At 36.3% G+C, this 22,606-nt stretch overlaps 1 protein-coding gene across 1 annotated transcript in view; it reads right to left on the reverse strand.

Moving 5' to 3' along the window:
* Positions 1-17,596, reverse strand: part of ttn.1 (titin, tandem duplicate 1) — a 337,974-nt gene extending 320,378 nt beyond the window's left edge. Inside the window, 15 exon segments of the mRNA XM_052029783.1 lie at positions 3,437-3,579; positions 6,918-7,130; positions 7,331-7,400; positions 7,488-7,746; positions 7,841-7,897; positions 8,252-8,530; positions 10,216-10,326; positions 10,479-10,769; positions 11,453-11,608; positions 11,963-12,500; positions 13,162-13,379; positions 13,464-13,546; positions 13,630-13,926; positions 16,878-17,081; positions 17,506-17,596. Coding sequence (XP_051885743.1) covers positions 3,437-3,579; positions 6,918-7,130; positions 7,331-7,400; positions 7,488-7,746; positions 7,841-7,897; positions 8,252-8,530; positions 10,216-10,326; positions 10,479-10,769; positions 11,453-11,608; positions 11,963-12,500; positions 13,162-13,379; positions 13,464-13,546; positions 13,630-13,926; positions 16,878-17,081; positions 17,506-17,596 — 3,010 coding nt within the window.
* Positions 17,597-22,606: the final 5,010 nt, after the last annotated feature.

The following is a 22,606-nucleotide window of genomic DNA, read 5'->3' on the forward strand; positions in this document are numbered from 1 at the left end:
ACTTTTGTATGTTTCAATAAGATCACCTCTCAATCTTCTAAATGCAATAGAATTATAGATCTCATCCACTAAACTTCTCTTTATATGAAAAACCTGCCATCCCAAGAATCAATCTGGTAAGCATTCATTGCACTACATCTATTGAAAGCATATCCACCTTAGGTAAGGAGATTAGATGGATACATGATATTTCAGATGCAGTCTTGCTTGTACTCAAATACTCCTCCAATAAAGACCAACATACCATTTATCTTCCTAATTACTTGCTATACCTGCATGTTAACTTCCACTGAATTATGTGCATGGACATTCATGTATCTCTAAAACACTATCACCTTCAATCTCAACCCTTTTGAGTAATATTCAGCAATTCCATGTATTCTGTCAAAATGGATAGCCTCAAATTTTACCACATTATATTCCATTTACCATGACTTTGCCCATTCACTTAACTTGTCTATAAACCCCTGAAATCTCTCTGCCTTATCTTCACAGCCCACACTGCCACCAGTTTTGTATCATCAGCAAACATGGAAATTGTACATTCAGTGATATCATTGATATAGATTGTGCATAGCTAGGGTCCTAACATCAATCTCTGTGACACTCCACTAGTCACAGATTCCCAGCCCAAAACTTCGATAACTCATATTTTCTATTTTTTATCCATTGACTGATTCTCATTCCATACCAATGTATTCCTCCAATAGGATGTGCTCTAAATGTACATTATTGTCTTGTGTGGCACTTTATCAAAGGCCTCCTTAAACTCAAAATATTGCACATCAATTCATTCACTCTCATTTATTTTGCTCCTTACAACCTGGTAAACTCTAATAGATCTATCAAACACAATTTCCTTTTCATAAATCCACATTGATTCTCTCCAATCCTGTTTTTATTTTCCAAGAGAAGTAGATTATAGATTCTAGCATTTTCTGTGCTAATGATGTCACAGTAACTTGTCTATAGTTCCATGTTTTCCCTCTTTCCTTTCTTAAAGAGTAGGGTAACATTTAATGCTTTCCAAGCTGTGGAACTATTCTAGAACCTATGGGACCTTAGGAGATGACAACCAGTGCATCCACTATCTCCATATCCACCTCCTTCGAGACTCTAAGATGCAGGTCATTTGGCCCTGGAGATTTATCATCTTTCATTTCCATTAATTTCCCCAGTGTAAATATTTTTTTTACTAATAATAATTCCTTTGAGCTTTTCTTTTATTCTAGACCTGTGGTCACTATTTTCAATGGGATTTCTGTGCCTTCCTCTGTGAAGACAGACAAATTGTTGGTTTAATTTCTCTGCCACTTCCTTAGGCCCTAACATCATTTTTCCAATTTCAGTCTGTTCGGCCCACGTTAACTTTAGCCACATGGACATTTTCTTTTGCACATCTCTTAAATTTCTTACAACCTGTTTTTTTGTTTTTCACTACCCTATTTTTGTATTCTACTTTGCAATTCTTTTTTAATGCCTTGATCTTCTTCTGCTGAACAATGAAATTTTCTCAGTCCTTGGGCTTGCTTTTTCATTACACAATGTTATTAACCTTTTCCTTTCAGTTAATACTACTCACAAATTTTCTTGGCAGAAATGCCTGGACCATTTACACTGAGTTTTTTTTTGGCTTATAGGGATATATATTACTTATAAGCTATGTGTTAATTCTTTAAATGTTAGCCATTGCTTGCTTACTGCCAAACCTTTAAATTTAGTTTCACAATCTTCTATTGACAGTTCACCCCTCATGCCTGCGTAGTTTGCTTTATTCAGATATAAGACTCTAATTTCAGATCATACTAAGTAACTTCCAGTCTTTATATAAAATTCTATCACAGCCTGATGACTGTGCCCTGAAGGCCCCTGAACTATCAGATTACTAATTACACAATACTAAATTCAAAACAGCCTGTTCCCTCTTTGGTTTTTTAACATCTTGATATAGAAAACATCTCTTTTACACTCTATGGATGCAACAGCTCGGACCAATTTAATCAAAATCAATCTTAAATGCAGACTATTTGGCTCACCACATTTGTGGTGGCTCCTTAAAAGAGCCAGAAGTATTGAGGTCATTATAAAAAGTTAGCTATTAGACTACAGAATCCAGAAAAGCATGAAGTGATGCAACGTGGCAAAAGAATATGCAACAAATGGCAGGATATAGAAGGACGCGCAGGAAGAAAGGGACCTTGAAGTGTAATTTCACAGTTCATTAAAGGTAGTAGGATAAGTCAATAAGGTGGTTAAAAATGACCCACTGGGTGGTTTCCTTTGTTAGTGTATGCACAGAATATAAGAATGGGGAGGTTATGGTACAACAGTGTACAACACTAACTTGAGTTCTGTGTACAGTTCTGGTTACAGATAATAGGAAAGGTACATTTGTACTGATAACGATGGAGAAGGGGCCTGCAAAGATGTTGTGAGGACTGGAAAATTGTTGCGAGGACTGGAAAATTGTTGCCATGAGGAAAGATTAGATAAGCTAGGGTTTTTGTCTTTGGAATGGAGGAAGCTGAGAGTATACAAAATTCTGAGGGCCTAGTTGGTATAAATTGGAAGGACCTACTTCCTCTAGTGAAGAAGTAAAATCTAGGGGGCAAAGGTTTAAAGTAATTGGTAGAAGCATTAGAAAGGAGATGAATAAAAATGTCTTCACCCAGAGGGTAGTAGGAAGTCTGGAACTCACTGTTTGAAAGGAGACACAAGAGATTCTGCAGATGTGGGCATCTGGAGCAACACACACAAAATGCTGGTCGTAGTCCTGATGAAGGGTCTCAACCCGAAACATTGACTGTTTATTTCCCTCCATAGATGCTGCCTGACCTGATGAGTTCCTCCAGCATTTTGTGTGTGTTGCTCACTGATTGAAAGAGTTCTTTTCATAGCTGTAATCAACCCCCAATACATTTAAAATTTGTTCAGACATTTGTTGAAAAGCCATGACCTCCAGGGCTAGGGACCTAGTGCTGGATGGTGGTTTTAGACTGGGTAGCTCCTTTTCAACCATCTTAGTCATGATGGGTCAAACGGTCTCTTTTTGTGTTGTAAATTTTCTATGATTTCTATGATCTACAAGAATATGATCAGAAATCATTATGCAATCATTAGGCAGAAATTTGGTTATTTAAGGAAAAATGAATAAATATCCACCATGTAAATAATACAGATTTCAACAGAGAAATTAAACTAAGTAGATCTTTCACAAATGTTTTAGGTTAATTCCATGAATGGAAGGCTAAATCCATGAATGGAACACAATTTTAACTGAATACTTTTTAAGTTCATTTTAAGTTGCAGATTTTTTAAGTTCATTTGGTCAATAACCTCTCAGAAATGTGAGAGGTTAAATACCAGCCCGATGAAGCAGATTTTTCTTTCGTACAAAACAAATACTTTTTCAACATCTGTTTTAATGAATACATACCTTCCTCCAGCAGTTGAACTGATTCTGAAATTTCTCCATGTTGATTACGAACTACAATAGAATATTCACCCGCATCATCCGCAAAGGTCATGGAAATCTCAAGTTTGCATTCTCCTGTTTCCTTGTTGTAGCTTACTTTGTACCTAGGGAGAAATAAAATGCTTTGCATAAGACATTAAGAAAAAAAATAAAGAAACATGTAACAAGAAAAGGCTAATCAAGCCAGTACACCTATTCCTTCAATGGAGCACAGAGATAACGTGGTAATACATACTCTCCCTAATCCATGCAATCACCTTACTCTACAAATGGCCATATTACTTTTAAACGTAAATTCTTAAACCCCATAGTGTATATTTTTTTCTCATATTTGGTCCCACTGTACATTTCATTGCTTCCCTTGACATAGCACTTCACTGATACCAATAATTCAGGAATCGATATAGTAGAAGTAAACAAGAAGTGCAACATTTTATTCACACTTGTATCTATCAATCCCATGACTGATGTATTCATCCAGTTCCACTTTAAAAGTAATGCTTAATGCTACATTACGTATGACTTAAGAAAAGGCTTTAAGGTAGCAAAATGCTCCAAGCCACTTAACAGGATCATTGTCAAACAGATTAATTAAGCCACATGAGAAAACATTAAGACAGACAGCTTGGTTAAAGAGATAAACTCAAAAGGAATGTCTTAAAGAAGAGAGGTAGAGAGGTTTAGGGAGGAAATTACAGAATTCACTGCTTTAATGGAGTAAGAGAGATCCGTCAAGGTATAACAATTAAGTCAGGAAATAAAGAAGTGGGCCAGAATTAGATTTGTACAGGTAACTCAGAGGATTAGAGGTTGGAGGAGATTACAGAAATGGTGGTGGTAGTGAGGGTTTACACCATGGAGGCTTTGAAAACAAGATACTATTAAATATAAAATAACAACTGTCAGCAGCTCAGAGATGATAAATTAAGAGGACTTTGTGTGTGTCAGGGTACCACGGCAGCAGAATTTTGCATCATCTGAAATCCACAGAGGATAGAACAAAGAAGGCCAACCAAGAATATGCTGCAACATTCAAATAACAAAAAAATGAATGGTGGATTCAGCAGATGAGTTGAGGATGGGCAGGAATCAACAATGTTGTGAAGGCAGAAAAGGCAGTTTTACTGATGGTGCAAATATGTGGCCTGAAGCTTAAATCAGATCAAATATGACTTAATAAACACATCTATGCATTGCTTCCACAAGATACATAAATCTGCCTTTCATGAATTCTCTGTGAATTTACCTTCTGTATAATAGTTCTACCTAATTACTCACCATTGTTCAAAGATAGTCAAACTTCAACAAACCCACTGATTCACATATTTCCAGTATTCAGATCTGCTAATTTATTTTTACAAATGACATTTTTTGTTTAAAGCAAAACAGAAACTCACTATTTCCATAGAGAGGAACTACGTCTTTCTGATCCCCTTCTCTTTCCAATTCAATCACAAGAAAGTATTTATCCAGTTCCTCCCATCCACCATTACTTGTAAAAATATATTAACACTTAATTTTGTACATGGGTTTTTCAGTTCTACACATAGTTCAATTGAAGTAATATGATCTAATTCTCAGAAATTCCATTTCAAATGCAAGAAAATCACTATCCTGCTTTTCAATAAAAGAGCAATTTATTCCTCAAAAATTCCTGCATCATAGAAACTCGAACTAGAATTTACCCAATATCTTTATTTATGAAGTCTAATGTGAGAGACTCATGTACAGAACTGCCATTTCTACCCAGGATATGTTTCAATGGACTCATTTTGTCTCGGTTGTGTTTTTTTGTGTGTGATGATGAAACAAAATCTAATTGTGTGTCTGCTTAATAATTGTTTATGTGCATCACCAGTCACAACCCAAGTTAAAAGGACTCACTATTCTCTGGTACTTAAAACTTTGCTTAATTCTTCTTTATCTTTCAACCATTGAAAGGACCTTATTCCAAGAATCTTTCCTCATAAATTAGTGTCCATGGTCCCATAATGATCTCTACCTCTTGTTATGGAATATTCTTGTTTTATATTTCATTTTTTCCCTCATCTCATGAACAATAAAAAAAGATTTCTGCTGAGATCTGATTCCTTGGGATGCTGGTATTCTTTGTACCCCCATTGTTTGTATCCCCAAAAAACAATTCTTCCACTGTTAGCTCAGAAAGTCATCTCACTGTGAAATTCACAGCTCAGTGGCATTTAAAAAGCAGCTGAAGCTGATTTGAATATCTACATCTAAGCTCATTAAATAAAATAAATTCAATTAAAACACATCAAGCTACTTACTGTTCATTAATTAAAAGTAATATATCATGAAATAAATAAACAAAATAACAGATAAACTTACCTTTTTAAATGAAGATAGAGTCATACAGCATGGAAACAGGCCTTTCAGCCCAACTGGTCCATGCCAACCAAGATTCCCAAATAAACTCATCCCATTTGCCCACGTTTGGCCTGTATTCGTCTAAGCCTTTCCTATCCACATACATTTTATATGTTGTTAATGTACCTGCCTCAACCACTTCCTCTGGCAGCTCGACCATATTTGATGTTTCAGTAGGAAGATCTACACGCCTTTCAAATGAATGGGCCACATTAGATACAATAGCCCAGACTAGTGTAAAGGTCTGGAGAAAGATAGAAAGTGCATCTGGCCCCTTGGCTGAGTGAGTTACAGATCACTCTTAGACTCGGTGCATAGGAATGGAAGTATGAAACACACTAACATACTGCTTTTCATTTTAAAATTTGCCCGCCAGCGATCAGTGTTATTCATCCTTTTTGCAGCTGACAAAACTGCAGGTGGGGCCTTGTTAGTTGAAGAAGATGCAAGTGAGTTTTTTCACTGTGCTAGAGGCCCTGCTGACATTCAGTTCACCCAGCTACAGTGTAGGATGCTTCAGGCCAGTGAGATTGCCAATCCACATCCAGATAGGGCATGGGTAGACCATGTGGGGTAATTTTGGGCCGTGTACTGGGCCAACAATATCTAGTCCCAATACTCCCAGCTCAATAATTCAAGTGTGTCGAATCTATAGCCTCTGTAAAGTTGAAATAATTTGATGCTTTTGAACTTTACCCCAGCTCGTGCTTTCTTTTCTAGGATTGGTCAAATTATTCAACACTTGTTTATTCAGTCCAAAAGAATATATGCTGAACTACTGAAACATTAAATATGGTATTTTGTACACGTGGTGAGCATAGAACAGAGAACTGGGCTGACATTATTGTAATCCCAATTCCAATTTGCTCATCTCCTTACGATGAATGATATTTAATGTGCATTAACCTTTTTTATATGAAGAAGTAACAACTTAACTATTCTTCTTAGATGGCTATGTTTCCACATTTCGAAAGCAGTTAATACTCCAATTTAATACAATAAAATGTGAGTTTAAATTTAAAATGGCTCAAAATTGCTTAACAGAATCTTATACCTGTATCCAGTTGTTAACGGAATTCCAGCTTTTCTCCAGTAAACATGTGGTTTAGGGACACCTCCAATCTGACAATCAAAAATTACACTTCCACCTTCAATTAGTTTCTGTGGTATTGGTTTCCGTATGAAGAATGGGGCAACTCCAGCAGCACCTTCCACAGAGTCAGCTGTAGCACTGGCTGCTGATATAGCTTCTATATTCATTTCAACTCTGGAATTTAAAAGCAAGATCAATTTTAATATGGTGGATCATTACCAATGGCTTATATAATTTTTGTTACTTCATAATGAATGCACAGTAAAGCAGGTCTAAAAATAAGATACATGGAAGGAAAATATCAACAATAAAATACAATACATTTGTTTTAAATCACTGTTCAAAAAGAGTGAAATTGTTCTCAGTATAAATACCGTTTCTTTTCCGAGACAATTTGCTCAGACACTGCCAAGGTTTCTTCTCTGCTCTCAATCTCTTCTGACACTACAGAAGTAAAAATAAACTATTTCACATGTGCTTTCATCAGAAAGTTATTTATCTATTTTTAATCATCATTATAAAAGTACAAACCTTGAACAAGAAGGTAGCATGAACTGCTGGCAGAACCAGCATCATTGGTAGCAGTACAAGTAAAGCGACCACTGTCTTCTGCAAAGGCTTCCCTGATTGTTATACGAGCAATGCCATTTTCAAAGGTTATTTGAAAATCAATGGAACTTTCAATGTGATAGTCTTCTCTAAACCACATTACTGTTGGGGTAGGATGCCCTGTGATTTCACATTCTAAAGTCACAGATTCACCTTCTACAACGGTCATGCTTTTCAGACCCTGCAAAAGGTAGAGGACCATTAAATTGCTTAAAACAGATTCATGTAAAGCATACAAAATCCAAAATGCAACTTTATATGAACTAATTGCTTACAGAAACAAAACTCGGTGGGGTAAGTGAAACCACTGCTGGAGGAACAGGTTCTGTGATCTAAAAAAGACAGAAAGTAAAATAATGAATAAAAAGTAACAGCCTATATTACAATTGGTCAAATAGTTTTAGAAGAATTATTTATATCAAATAGAAAAATGGGTAAGAGCTTCCAGCAAAGGGTGCCTGTCTCCAGGCTGTCATCACACCACTGTCTTATCATTCTCATAGTTAAAAAAAACTAATATAGTTTTATGTAATGGGAAAGGTTCCAAAGGAGAGAGGGATAGATGAAAATGGTGTTAGATTTGCCTTGATCTGGAGTGAAATTTTTTGCATGATTTGCCATTGTTAATTTGTAGAGAACACACAAAGCTAGAATATTTTGAGAGCATGACTACGTAATTGACAAACCTGCTCTTGTGTTTCATATTGATCTTCATGTTCAACATCAAATTCAGCTTCAAGTGAACCTGAAAAACTTAAACCTAGATGCCTGTGCATCTCAGTATCAAACCGTGTTTCATATATGTCTGTTCTTTCTCTAATACGAGGCTTGGGAGAGACAGTCTCCTGTGTCACAATTCTGGCCTCTTTTAACACAGGGGGTTTCACTGGCTTGGTAACCTTCACAGCAGAGGACGCAGACAACTCTTTCTCCAGAGTAACAATAGCCGTTCCTGCTATAGAAACCTAACCAAGCCAAGAAGAATAAAGTTACATTATTTACAAACTATTTTAAGTCTTAATTTGTGGTCAAAATGACAGAGATGGGTGGGATTATTAAATTAGGCAGATTAGGTGGCCTTTTTGAAAAATGTTGCGTGAGCATGAAAACAAAGCAATCAATAGGAAAATGTAACTCAGTGTAGGAAACATTGAAGTAGTTGTGAATGTTATGTCCAAACAGCGTCCTTCAAGCATGAAATGTTAAATTCTAAGAACTTGAGTTAATGATTTACACCTGTTAAAACTAAACTATTAGTACAAATGAAGTTAAAAATGTACTAGTGAAAATGCAAAATGAATGATAATGATAGCAAAAGAATCAACATGGCCCAGAATTTGTTGTGCATGGCATCTTGTAGCATGCCCCATTTTGAGATTTATCATCAGCTTAAAAAAAGTTTGATAACAGTGAAGTAACTTCAACATGGCATCGAGGATTTTGATGAATGATGGGATAAATATTCCCTCTCCTCAATCAGTGACTCTTATAGACAAAGAAAATGAATTTACAGCTGAAACAGCGATAGAGCAAAGCTGAGCCAAATTTAATACAGATAGAAAAATAAAGGGAAATTAAGAAAGATTAAAATGATGGAAAGGAAAAATTATTTTCTAATTATAAAGTTTAAATACTTGTTGGGACGGGATCCACAGTTTCAATTCCTATTGCATCTCGTCAATCAAGATTAAATGGAATTGCAGGAAGTTAAATCTTGTCATGAAAATGATTCTTACATTGTTAAGCACCAGCCATGACTTTCTGAAAGATTGATTCAAAGAAAGCAAATCCTTTAAACTCATGGAGGAGTTTATGGCAAGATCCAATTTTCTTGGGACTAATAGCTGAGGAATGCATATGTTCAATAATTTGTGGTGAATTGCGTTGCTCCACAGATCTGTTCCTCATCACAAATTGGTACAGTTTTTAACTAAGTTTTTAAGCTAAGAATAGGTCGATTATAATTGCCATTACTTTCCTAGCAAATTCTGGGCCAATACATTTCAGATATTTTTTATCCAGATATAAACTTGTATAAAAAACTATACTGTCTGGCAGGGAAATAGCAACTTCTATCATTAGTACCTATCTAGTACCTGTCAAAAATAAGTTATCTGAACAAAATTAGAATCTATGCAATGTTTGGAAAAATCATACAAATGACTGAACATAAAAACCTTTTCCCATTATTCAAGTCACAGATGTATCCACTATTAATGTTCCTTACATTACATGACATAACCTGATCAATTAATTGCTAAAAATAATGAAGTAGTAATGTACCTCCTATGCCTGTCTTGTGTACGATAAAAGACTTATTTCAAGGATGAAAAAGTGTACTTGAATGACATCCCACCACAATTTTGGACGTGTTTTGTGGCTGCCTAAAACATATTATACCCCTTAATAGGCAAACATGGAGCATGATATCGATTTAGGCCACCTCTGAGGAAATTAGGTAGTGACAGGCAAAGCAGGAATTGAGTCAAAATAAGTTCCATTAATTGATGGAACTTATTCTTGGTAACTAAACTATAAGAGTTCCTTTTCCTAAATGTTCAAATTATTGATGGCTCACTTTAAGTCTTGTTTATTTAATATTCTAATCATTTTTGTTTATTTGCCTGCCATCCAGAATTTTTACCCTTACCTCTTGGGTTGGTTCAGGTTTGGCTACAGTGATTTTTGAAACAGTGAAGTGAGGAATTGTACTGGAAAGTTTGTGGTCCAGGTGTACTGCAGATTCTGATGTTCTTTCAATCTATAGCAACCAACAAAACCTTTATTATGTTTAATTCACTGTGTACTAATAAAATTGAAAATAAGTTCTCTCAAGATGATCTCCATAGTCAACATAAATAACAGAATCTTTGTCAACATTAACTCGGTGTTTTATGAGTTAAATGGTCTAACCTGTGTAATGTGTTTTTCAGCTTGTTCGTCATAGGAAACTTGTGTTTCAGTTGGCACAATAACTGTCTCTTTTCTGACAGTTGTGGTGACAACTTGTTGTTCAGCAGGGGGTGCTCGTTTCTCAGCAGAAAACTCAGTGGCACTTTGACATACACCACGCTGTGCATATTCATATTCCATACGTGCCTCTTCTGAACGCGCTCCTTCAGCATACACAGGATGTCTAGTACGTGCTTGATCCACAGCAGCCAATACCTTAGCCACAGCTTCAGCCTTTTTGCCAACCTCAATCTGCAGACAACAAGGGCTAAGTCTGCAAAAGCACTCATAGTCTAATCTTAAATATCACAAGATTAACTATGACCTTCAAGAACAATACCATTTTAAACTTTGATCTGTCACACGGAGGTCAGGAATATATTCTTCATTTACAAATTATTCAAGTTAATATTTTAAACAAGTTCTTACTTTCAAAAGCTGATAGACATTATTTAAAAGAAATTAAAATGTGTACTAACTGGTCACTTAATTACTAACGTGTAAAAATTTGTGTTGCAAAGTAAATTGGTATTGTTTTTGACAACAAAATGCACACTACACATTAATGCATTTACAATCAATACAAATTTTACGCATAGATTCTAAAATTATATGACTATTAGGTGCATGGCGGTACATGTTTTATTAGGGAAGTGGTGATGAAACTTAAGAGACAGAAGAATATGAATGTGAGTGTGAAATTAAGGGGCAGAAGTACAATAGAGAAGTAGCAAGTCTGAGGGGTACAAATGCAGAGAAGTACCGGTGAAAATTAATTATACAACTACAAGGAAAAAGTGACAAAACTAAGTGTTACATAAAAAAATGTTCAATACTTTCATGAGAACATTATAGTGATAGTTATTAAACTAAAGTCTATAGATTGTGACAAATAAGTGAATTTGAAATTATCTTCATTTTGTGATTCAAACTACCTGATCCTCAACTGGTTGTGATTGTTCTATGGACACACACTCAGAAGTGCCTCTTTCTGTGGCTTTGGTTACAGTAACCGGTTCACGTACTCTAGCTTGATCAATAGCGGCTACCACGGTAGCTACAGCTGTCATTTTCTCAACACCATGTTCTAACTGAATTCCATGCAGCAAAAAAATAAGATTGATTTTACTAAGTGTCATGCAACTAAATATCTGAAATATAGTTTACAAAATAAATCTGTATTGGTGCAATATTTTAAATGCAACATTTGAAGGATAAACATCATGAAATAAATTAAGTCTTCAGAGTTATGAAATGATTTCTTGCACAACCAAACAAGAAATCGGTTAATTTTCCACAGATCAATATTAATCCATATTCACAGAAAGTTTTAAAGTTATCAAACTCAATATGTATGAGTTTCAGATCATCCCACTGTTCCCAATTATGAACAGTTTTAATTTGGCAGAACGTAGCATCCTTGATGTAAGTGGATTATGCCTTACCTGCTGGCCAGCACCTGAAACACCAACAGCAACACCAGTCATTCCAACAGCTGTGGCAGTTCCTTCATCTGTGGAAACTTTAGCACCAGCAGACCCTTCAGCTGTGGTAATTCTTGTGGTTCGTTCAACTGTGGTAATTCTTGGAGCACCAATAGATTGTTCAACTGTGGTTATTCTTGTAGCACCAGCAGCACCGAGACCTCCTTCAACTGTTGTCACTCTGGAAGCTCCTGCCATACTAGCACTTTGTTCAATTGTAGAAACTTTAGCAGCACCCGCTGCACCAGCAGCTCCAGTGATCATCATCTGACCATGAACTCCATATCTCCCTTCCCATTCTCTGTGAACCTGTGTAGTACTTGTGATAGATCTGGTTTCTCTCATCTTTGTTTCAGTTGCTGAAACGTAGCCTTCTTGCTTCCAAGGGGGTATAGCTTCTGAAGTAACAACTGTAGTTGTCTGAGATTTGCGAGAGAGAACTGGTGATTTCACAGATCTGATAGGTGATGTTGAGAGTCTTCCAGCTGGAGATACAGATCTGTAAAATAAATATCAGCCACATTTACATTTAATATCGCAGGAGCACATCAGATGCAGTTGTGATTCAGTAGTAATTTTCTTAATTTCCAAATGACAAATGTGCCTTTGATAAAAACAGTTCAGATTATTCAGTTAACATAGACTGTAAAGAGCTACATTACTCAAAAAAGAGCTAAGTAACTTATTAAACAAAAATGATTGGCCATTAAAAAGTGAAAGACAATTATATTAATTATATGCTAATTTTGACATTTGACCTGAGCATCCGCTGCCTTTTGTTGGTCTGGATTATTTCTACATGCTCCTATCATTCTTACTTGCATTCTTAATTCCACTGATTGCTTTTACAAAAACAAATGAAAAGGGAACATTTTCAACATAACAAACTGCATGATTTTAATTTAAGTTTCATTCCTCTACAAACACAAGGTGCTATTATGAAACTTAAGCTCTGACCAACAGATATTTTCTTCAGGAAATTAAAGTTAACCCTGTTTACTTCTACTTTAAATAGCAACCAAAGAAGATTTGATTGAACTAAATTATTCATTCAAAATTTCTCAGAACTTTTGATTTTTACACTGATATTGCACATAATTTTCCCAAAACATTATGAAAGATATTTCAATGGTCAGATAAACCAATTACATTTCTCTTACCTAACAGGTGAAGGTGCTGGGGCTCTCACATGACGAACAGGAGATGGGGATTGTTGGCGAGTGATTTTGCCAGCAGCGGCTGGTGGGGTTGGAGATCTGGATGTTGGCTTTGGTGGGATGCGTGGAGGCGTCTTATGGTGTAAATGCTGCATTACTGTTCTTCCATCTACAACCATTTCAATTGTTGAAGATCTCCCCTCAAACTGAGCTTCCATTTTCTAAAATATATTAAAAAATAGTATTGGATTATATTCAATTGGAACAAATTAAAAATGTTAAAATATAATTCAGAGTTAAGATACCTTTTCAGTTTGGATTTGGATTTGTCTTGCCTGAGAAATGTCAGTGGAAGTAATAATCGTCTTTGTCTTTTTAGCAGGTACCACTTCATCATCGGCTGCAAAAAAAGTTTTTCAATGAATTTAGAAACTGGACATGGTATTGTTTTGACATGCAAATGAAGTCAACAAAAAGTACCTTGTACATGGAGCTCGGCTGTGGAGGTGGCACGTCCAACACTGTTTGTGGCAGTAATGGAGAAGGTTCCAGAATCCTCCATGAAAACTTCGGCAATAATTAAGCTGTACAAGTCACCATCTTGTACAATCTGGAAGTCAGGAGAACTCTGGATTTCTGCTCCTTCCCTGTAAAACTTCACCACAGGTGTAGGGATTCCAGTCACACGAACATCCAGTCTAACTTTGGATCCTTGTCTCACAGTCATGCTTTGTAATCTCTGTATAAAGTTGGGAGGCGCTGTTTCTGCTGTAGTACGTGGGGGAAAAATTGTTAAGTTTACATTCATAACTTACATTGATAAAGGAATAATGTACCAATTAATTTAATGAAAGGCTTTGCAAAATAGTGCACAGCACATATTAAATGTGTTATGAGCACAAAAAAACTTTTGCTTGTTTACTTTATGTTTCTAATTCTGCATTTGCTATTAATCCCATATCCTCGATTTTCCCTTCTGTGCACTGGGTCTATACATGTCCAAATGTCAGAGATAATATCATGGGTTCATTGTCACCGTTAAGCAGTAAATTCATTTAGCCCATGCCCTATTTGTTATGGAAGCTGACTGATTAGGAAATGAGGCAAACTTTTGGCACTCACAGGTGATTCCTGCTCCCACTTTGCCATCCAAGCAATGTATGCAAAATCTGTTTGTTACATCATCAGTTCATGAACTCCATCAAAGGTGATCAATTTTATCTTTGAATCTTATTTTTATTGGAATTTTGAATTCAAATTTAAAAGGGACTATTCTCACAGTTTATTGTTTTCCACCTTGAAATGAATCCTTCTCCAATGTTATCAGCTTTATTGAGGACTAAAGAAAGATTTCTGAGAATACAATTTAAACCTAGTCCATCTTAAGTGGTTATCTTATTTTTGTTCTGTATTGGAATAATTTTAAAATAAAGCCATATTCTTGGATTGAATTAATATGCATCAATCCAGATAATTAAAAGTCTTGCACATGGTGCACAATGCATGTTAAATAGGTCACCAGCTCAAAAGAAAATAAAGTGGAACAGGTGCACCAAGGAAGTTGTAACAAACTGAATGTTAGCAGGAAGAACAAGTCTATGGCAGCATATGCCCTACCCTTTCATTGAAAATACTTAACATGTATATAGAAAGCTAGTATGTGGATCCAAATATTTTATATACTACAGTTCACTAATTTATTAATTTGCATGTATGCTGGCTTATTACATCTTATCAAAATACTTCATTATAATTGAAGTTGTTATTTGGATAATTTATGCCCAATTGCAGTTACTATTCATGGTAATGAATCCACACCAGCAGGAGTTGAATTGAAACCTATTGCTGATGTTATACACACCATTTTATCAGCAGTGGGAAAACTTCCCAGTAATTGTGGATTTGAGCCTTGCTCCCAGAAGTAATCTATAAATGTATTTCATGTCCCTACTTAATTTTCTATTGTTATGATGAAGCTTGCATTTTATGAAGTATGTCATTTATATGCAGGTGTTAACATGATACAGTTTGGTTTTTTTAAACAGTGATCTGAAATTAACACATTCTGATTTCGAAGTGAGACCTAAACTATGGTAACACTATGGCGTCTGCCCCACACCTTCCTTTGCAACATTTAATAATTCCTTCTTTCATTATTACTAATTTTATGCACTAAGGTAGCTAGGTACTTGATGGCTGCTGAGGATATTGTGTGCTATAGGGCTTGGCTCCATGCTGTGTGACTTCTTATCTAAAGAAATCTCTAAGAATGCAGCGCTCCTTCAAAGTGCATTGAAATCAGGTTAATGTGTCAAATAGTCATGTTAATTTCAAATCAGGTCATCCCATCTATTCTAATTCATAGTCAATTACATGTCTGCTTTGTGATGCATTCGTAAATGGAAACAACAGTACCAAGTTAGTAAACACCAAATGTTGATTAAGTCAATTACCCATTCTGTTTTAAAACTGCCATATTTGGGGGAAAATAATAAAACACTGCTCACTATTTTGGAGGTATTATGTCCATGAAAATTCATAAGAGGCAACTCAGCTCATTTTTTAAATGATATTTTAAAATTTATTCAAATAATTAGGTGATCTTACTGAAATATTTAAGGCTGGACAAGGTAGATACTGTGAGAATTTTCCCTTTTGCGAGAGTATCTAGCATTTTAAGGGCATAGTTTCAGTGCAAGACATCACCCATTTAAGTTGTAGATGTTAAAGAATTTTTTCTGAGGGTCATAAATCTTTGGAATTCTCTATCTCAGTTGAAAATACTGAATCATTGAATTAATTCAAAGCTGAGATAGATTTTAAGAATTTAGGGGCATCAATGGTTATGGGGAACAGGCAGACAGCGGAGCTGATGCCACAATCAGATCAGGCATGATCTTACTGAATGCTGTAACAGGTTCCGGAGGTCGAATTGTCTACTCCTGCTAAGTCCTTTTGGCATCGCAACTTTACCACTATGCAGACTCTAGTTTAGCAAGACAATAAAGTATGTGAAATTGTCCTCACACAGAACTGATGTATCCACTGAATTTGCAGCGTTAATAACTGCAAGACATGTAATATTTCAGACTCCTTCTGTGGATGACAATCTATACAAAGCATGTATGTTTGTTGGACAGAACACGAACAGCGTCTCTCAAACTACTGAGATGCCTCAGGGCAACTCCACACTTCGACTGCTTTCAAAACGTTGGGATAGTTAATGGTTCATTTTCTCCCTCCATACTTTGACTGGAGATTGCCGGCAGCAACTCGAAATGCACGATGCGACAAATTTCGTAACAAAATGTGAAAATCTGAAGCGGACCAAGGGCGGGTGAAGGTGTACGTGGGTGCTTCGATGGCCGGCATGGGCATGGTGGGCCGAAAGGTCCACCTTCCGTGGCGTGTGACTCCACGCTTCTAAGCTGTGCCAGTCATCGCTGGCGCAGCGTGTGAAGGCGCACGGCGGAAGGGTGCAGTTTTATTTTTATTAAGCAATGGTACTTCCAACTTTACAGTTACACCTCAGCACCAAAGATGCGAGCAGGGCACCACATGGGCGTGAGCGCCAACGCCGACGCCGCCTCCACACGAAAGGCGCAGGTCGGGGCCTGTGACCCCGCCCCTTCACGCTTTATTTAAATGAGGAACGCCCCCCACCCCTACCCCGACCGTCTCTCTCCGCCTTCCTCCGGGGGCTGGCTCCGGCCGCCTACCTGTCACCAGCAGCTCGGCGGTACTAGTCGCTTGTCCTGATCCATTGGTGGCTCGAACGGAGAACCTGCCGCTGTGCGCGGGAGTCACGCGGGAGATCGTCAGCTTCGCGCGGCCGTCGCTGTACGAAATCTCTGCGCCCGGGAGAGCAGCAGCGGAGAGAACCTGGCCATCTCTGAACCAGCTCACCTCAGGAACTGGCAAACCTGGCGACACACAAGACCACAGACATGCAGAAACCGATGCACGGACACAGATGCAAAGAATGCAGCAGACACGGAGTTTTAGTGGGTCTTTATAATTCCAAAGTCAAAATAGTTTAACAATAAAACACTAAGCTCTCCAATAGTTTGCCTAGACGCATTGTTAGTGAGCGAAGTACAGCTTGACAATAAGTTGAACTTTTTTTTACACATTTCAATATTTAATATGATGGTAAAATTTATTATTATCTGAATTATAACTTACAAGAACACGAATGCAGTAATTTATTATAAATAACGTTAAAAAACGATCCGCACTCTTAATTAGTACTAAAATCCCGAGACCCCGATTTTAATTTCCAGTGATCTGCTACTTTAATGTTAAATCTGCTTGAGTTGACGTGACACAAATAACTTGATAACTTACCACTAATATGCGCTTCAAAGGTTGCGGCACTACCCTCCAGTGCCACAACGCTTTGAAGTGGATGTAAAAATGTTGGCGCTTGTGTTGTCATCTTTATAGGCACTCTTAAAATATAAAAAAAGGGTGATTCATAGTTACATTTCTTAAACTTTTTTAAAGAATGAAATTAATAAACTATTTCCTAAATTTACAACCTGTGCTCTTATATCTGGTTACCAAGGGTTTCTTGTTCGATTGCTTTAGGTAAGTTAAAAGAAAGCAACCCAAACTTTTAACAATGAACATGAACTATTCGTTTCAGTATAAAATTATGTATTGCTCGAGATTATGTCTTTGTTTAAGCTTGCATTTTCCTTTCAAATTAAAACGTACACTCAGATCACCCTTAGAAATTTATTTTAGCATAATCTTTATCGAGTCCTCTTTAAATAAATTTGGAAGATGAGTCAGCTTGGTTCGAATATACACCATTGACACTCTCTGAAAGACAGACTTAGCTATTAATCATACTGTTCTATATTAAAAAAACGTTACAACCAAGAGGAGGACAACGATTATGGGATGCTTTAAAGTACAGTTAGGTGTTGTGAACTATATTTTAGACATACAGGTTATGATAGAAATGTTTCCCATGCTGCTGTTACTTGGCAAATTAAATACTTGCAGAATGGAGATTAATAATTAACATAAATTATGTTTGTTGTAGAAAATCTATATTTGTTCCACTAGCATCTACATTTTCTGCAACATGGCTCACATTTGTTTAGTTGGGACCAAAAGGTTAATTTAAACCACATTATAAGCATCATTACAATTTAAATGTATGCTGAATTTAAACTTCAATGTGATATTCATTATCAGTAGAAAAGAAAGATATTTAAAAAATCTTTATCAAAATTTTTAAACAAAGTTATTAAATTTGGAACACAAGTATAAACTTTAATTTCTAGATAAGTTCCGATATACTAGCTTGTGACAGAATAGCCATGTTCTAAAATTAGCTGGATCAGTTTGATTGACACCTCCAAGTGTGCCACAGTGGTAGGACTATTAGCTCTGTGCCCATTCCCTTAAAAAGACATCACTATCCCCTACCAGATTCATGCAATCATTGCTATTCTTAGCAATTCTTAAATTATCTGTCAATAGCATAACCTTGAATACTTTTAACTACAGATAAAGCTCCTTAAGTCATACAAACTTTAACCACAGAATCCAAATTATCTTAATATTTAACTATTTAAGCATTGTTCAATAAAACTATCTTGCACATGTTATCATTGTCTAGAGTTAGAAATGATTAATATGGTATAGATAAATACATTTTGAGGTTATTTTCTCAAACCTTCACTGAGAAAACAAATATTACTTATTTATTGCTTAACATGTAAAATAATGTATTAACTATAACATCCTGGAAACAAAATGCTGCATTACAAGAAAAACTGATGTACTAACCTGAATTTTCAAGAGTGCCAAAAGTTATGGGGCAAAGCCCAAAGCTTTTAAAGCTTTGGAAACTCCCTCCTTATGTTCAGAATTTTGCCAACAATCCAATGAGAAAATGGGGCATCCTCATACTAAAAGGAAACAAAACTACACGGAGGTTGTGGACGGTTTAGGTGCAGCTTTAGTTTTCCATGCAATCCCTACACCCGAGGCAAGGCTGGGAATGCCTGAACTGCTCAGAAGTGTTAACATGGTGGTTTTACCTTATATACTTCAGAAATTATGCAACGTATTTTCTTGGACACTTCTGATTGGCTATTACATCAGGGGATCATGGGATAACAAACCAATTTAGGCAACCCAGCAGTAACAGTCACCCTAGTTTTAAGCAGACAGTGCTAATTTTGGCATATTCTGAGTTCACTCAAGCCTCGGACCACAATGATCCGATTTAAATCAGGGAGTCGGTGCTTTTATTTGTTCTTTTCCTTGCTTTTTACTTTCGTACATTCTAACTGTCACTAAACTGATAAAGAATAAAACTCTAATGATGGTAATGTCGAGAAACAGAATTCCTGTTACCATCAATCACTAAAGACACATTGATAGCAACAAATGTATTTGTCAATCACCAAGCTGAAGTAGCAAACATGTTATTTCAAAACAGCTGGTCAAGAGGGTTATTATAATGAATTGGTTAAATCAATATTGTTTACTTTGATGCAATTTTAATACAGAATTTCACATTTACTTTATGTTGCTACTTCTTCTGCAGAAATTAATATAAAAGCTGCCGAATAGGTGTTGAAGATCATTCCAAAGTAAATAAACTATTGGGGATATGAAATTCAATTTTTCTTAAAAGAAATGAATCTCGTTGATATTATGAGCCGCAAAGAACTTTGATCCAAAGTTTAACAATGACAATTTTACAAAATACATAGCCCCATTGCACTTAAGCAAGTTTCTTTCTTTATAATACAACTGAACAAATAAATAAATCACACATGGTAGAAGAACAACTGTTTTATTTCAGCATCATGTAAAAAGAAGTGTCACAGTGTAACACTGTGGTAGGGATCACGGAGCATGCTGGTTTTTGAATCAGATATTAAAGTGAGTCCTGACTCCTTTGCGAAGTGTGTAAAAGATGTATTGCATTATTTTGAAGAAATTCATGGAAATTATCCCCTTAATAACATTTTTTTACCTCAATAACTATCACAAGATAGTGATCTTTGATCACTCTTACATTGTTGTTTTGTGAAAGTTTGCTGTGTTGGCTGCCATGTTTCCCATCCAGGATAGTGCACTTCAGAAGTATGTCAGGAGTGCTTTGGGACATCCTGAGGTCATGAAGGTGTATTCCTTTTGCTTCTTAATTTTGTAATGGCATCAATATTCACATCATTTAGGAGTAATACAAAAACAGGAACTTGTATCTTTTATAGAAATTATCTTAAACAAATATGGCTTAATAAAACAAATAGGATAGATAGAGTCTTTTGCCCAGGGTGGAGATGTCAAATAGGTTTAGGTAAGAGGGGGGATGTTTAAAGGAGAGGTGCGAGGCAAGCTTTTTTTTTACACAGAGAGTGGTAGGAACGTGCTACCAGGGGAAATAGGAAAGCAAAGTTTAAGAGGCATTTGGACAGACACATGAACAAGCAGGGAATAGAGAGATACAGTCCGTGTGTAGGCTGATGGGATTGGTTAGATTGGCATCATGGTAGGCACAGACATGGTGAGCTGAAGGGCCTGTTCTTGCACTGTACTGTTCTATATTCGACTTGTAGATTGTGAATGTACAAGACCAAGGAACTCATGGTGAACCTTAATAAAACAATGATTTGGCCACAAATTGCGTCCAGTTGTGGATTTCCTGCAAAGGAAAAATATAAAGGTTTTGTAGAGGGTGCAAAAGAGCTTTGCCAAAATGATTCAAGGGGTGAGCTACTTTGGTTATATGGATAGACTAGATATGCTGGAGTTATTGTCCTCGGAATATTGGAGTTTGCAAGCTGATCTAATCGAAGTGTTCAAAATCATAGAGCATATAGGCAGAATTGATGGAGATAAACAGTTGTCACTGGCAGAAGGCTCAAAAAGTGAGGCACATAGAATGAAGGTAGTTAACAAAGGAACTAAAAGCAACATGAGGAAAAACATTTTTACTCAGCAAATGGTCAGGGTCTGGAATGCACTGCCAGAGTAGGAGTGGAGGCAGATTCAATTGTAATGTTCAAAAGGGAGCTGGATAAGTGTCAGAAAGTAAATAATTTGCAAGGCTGTGAGGAGTGTGAAGTGCATACTGAAGTGCTCTTATATAGAGCCAAATTTGCACTGACTGGCCAAATGACCAAATGCAAAGAAACCATTCAGTGTTTCTGTAATGTTGTATATAATAAGGCAGAGCCTAGAAAATGAGCAGATGGTTTGGCAAAAGAAGCTTATTCCTATCAAAGTAATGCTTTTTCATTGTGGATTCCTGATTTAAATAACTATATATTTCTCAAATTTCTCATACTTCCTAAAGTTCAACAGATCTTTTTCCAATCCTCAAAAATCCAAGCAAATTTTCAAAATAATTAACTGTCTTAATAATTCCAATATTTAAAGCTGGTGATCTGATCTCAGTGGTTTCAGCAAAGCAGAAAACATGAGAGTTCTAAGGAATCTCTACACTTCCTCCTATAATATTCAATCCTATTTCAAAACATAAAACCCTTTAATGTAGTTAACCAATACAGTTTCTAGCCTCTTTACTGGGTGTCTGGTCTTCATATACACTGTTTGGGAGAAAACTTCTTAAAATCTCCAGTTTCAGTTGAGCATTTCAGTTGTGTACTCAGGATAAATTTTGCAAAGTTATGTGTTGGTAATGTGGAATCACAAAAAGCTTGTGAGTGTCAAGAAACTGGGCATATGTTTACACACTAACTTTACTGAGTTTACTAGGTGCAACTAGGATAAATGTATAATTCTAGGAGGGCTCACCGTAAGAGTACATAGACTTTATTTTACAATGCCAAAGAAGGGTTTGAGATCACATGCTAAATTTTAAAAGTTTGGGTAATTCTCTTTTCATGCTAGTAGGCTCGGAAATATTTAATCAAGTGCAAGAGCACAAAAATTGTGTTTCACTCATTTATTTGTTGCCTTTCATTTGCATTTGAATATTTTGTAGTTAATTCTTAGAAAATTGTCTATTCATTATTTTGCATTTATTTTTTGGGCTTTGCTCTGCTCTGCCTCAATGCCAAATAGTTGCTGCAACTGGATGGCGGGGCCTTTGTTAACTTGTATTGCAATTGCATGATTTGGATGACAAAGACCAGTTTAGGATAGGTCAAAATTTCCAAATGCAAAGATATGACATGTAGTTTGTATGCAACCACAAAGCAGCCTAGACTGTGGTTCATAAATCATGCCACCAAGGTATGTCAGTTGGGCAAGGCTAATTGAAGGTCCAAATACAAAAGTATGCTTCTCCTGCACTTTACATTGCTGACCATGTCAAAGACTGGATTATCATTTGTTGTTGCTGTGAACACCTTGGAGCATTTGATTTTTATACCATAGAAACCTTCTGACCACTACACAATGCATTCAACAGATAAAGTGATCTCCTAATTGCCTTCTAAGGGGAAAA

The sequence above is a fragment of the Pristis pectinata genome, chromosome 1 (genome assembly GCF_009764475.1).
Source record: "Pristis pectinata isolate sPriPec2 chromosome 1, sPriPec2.1.pri, whole genome shotgun sequence".
Classification (NCBI taxonomy): Eukaryota; Metazoa; Chordata; class Chondrichthyes; order Rhinopristiformes; family Pristidae; genus Pristis; species Pristis pectinata.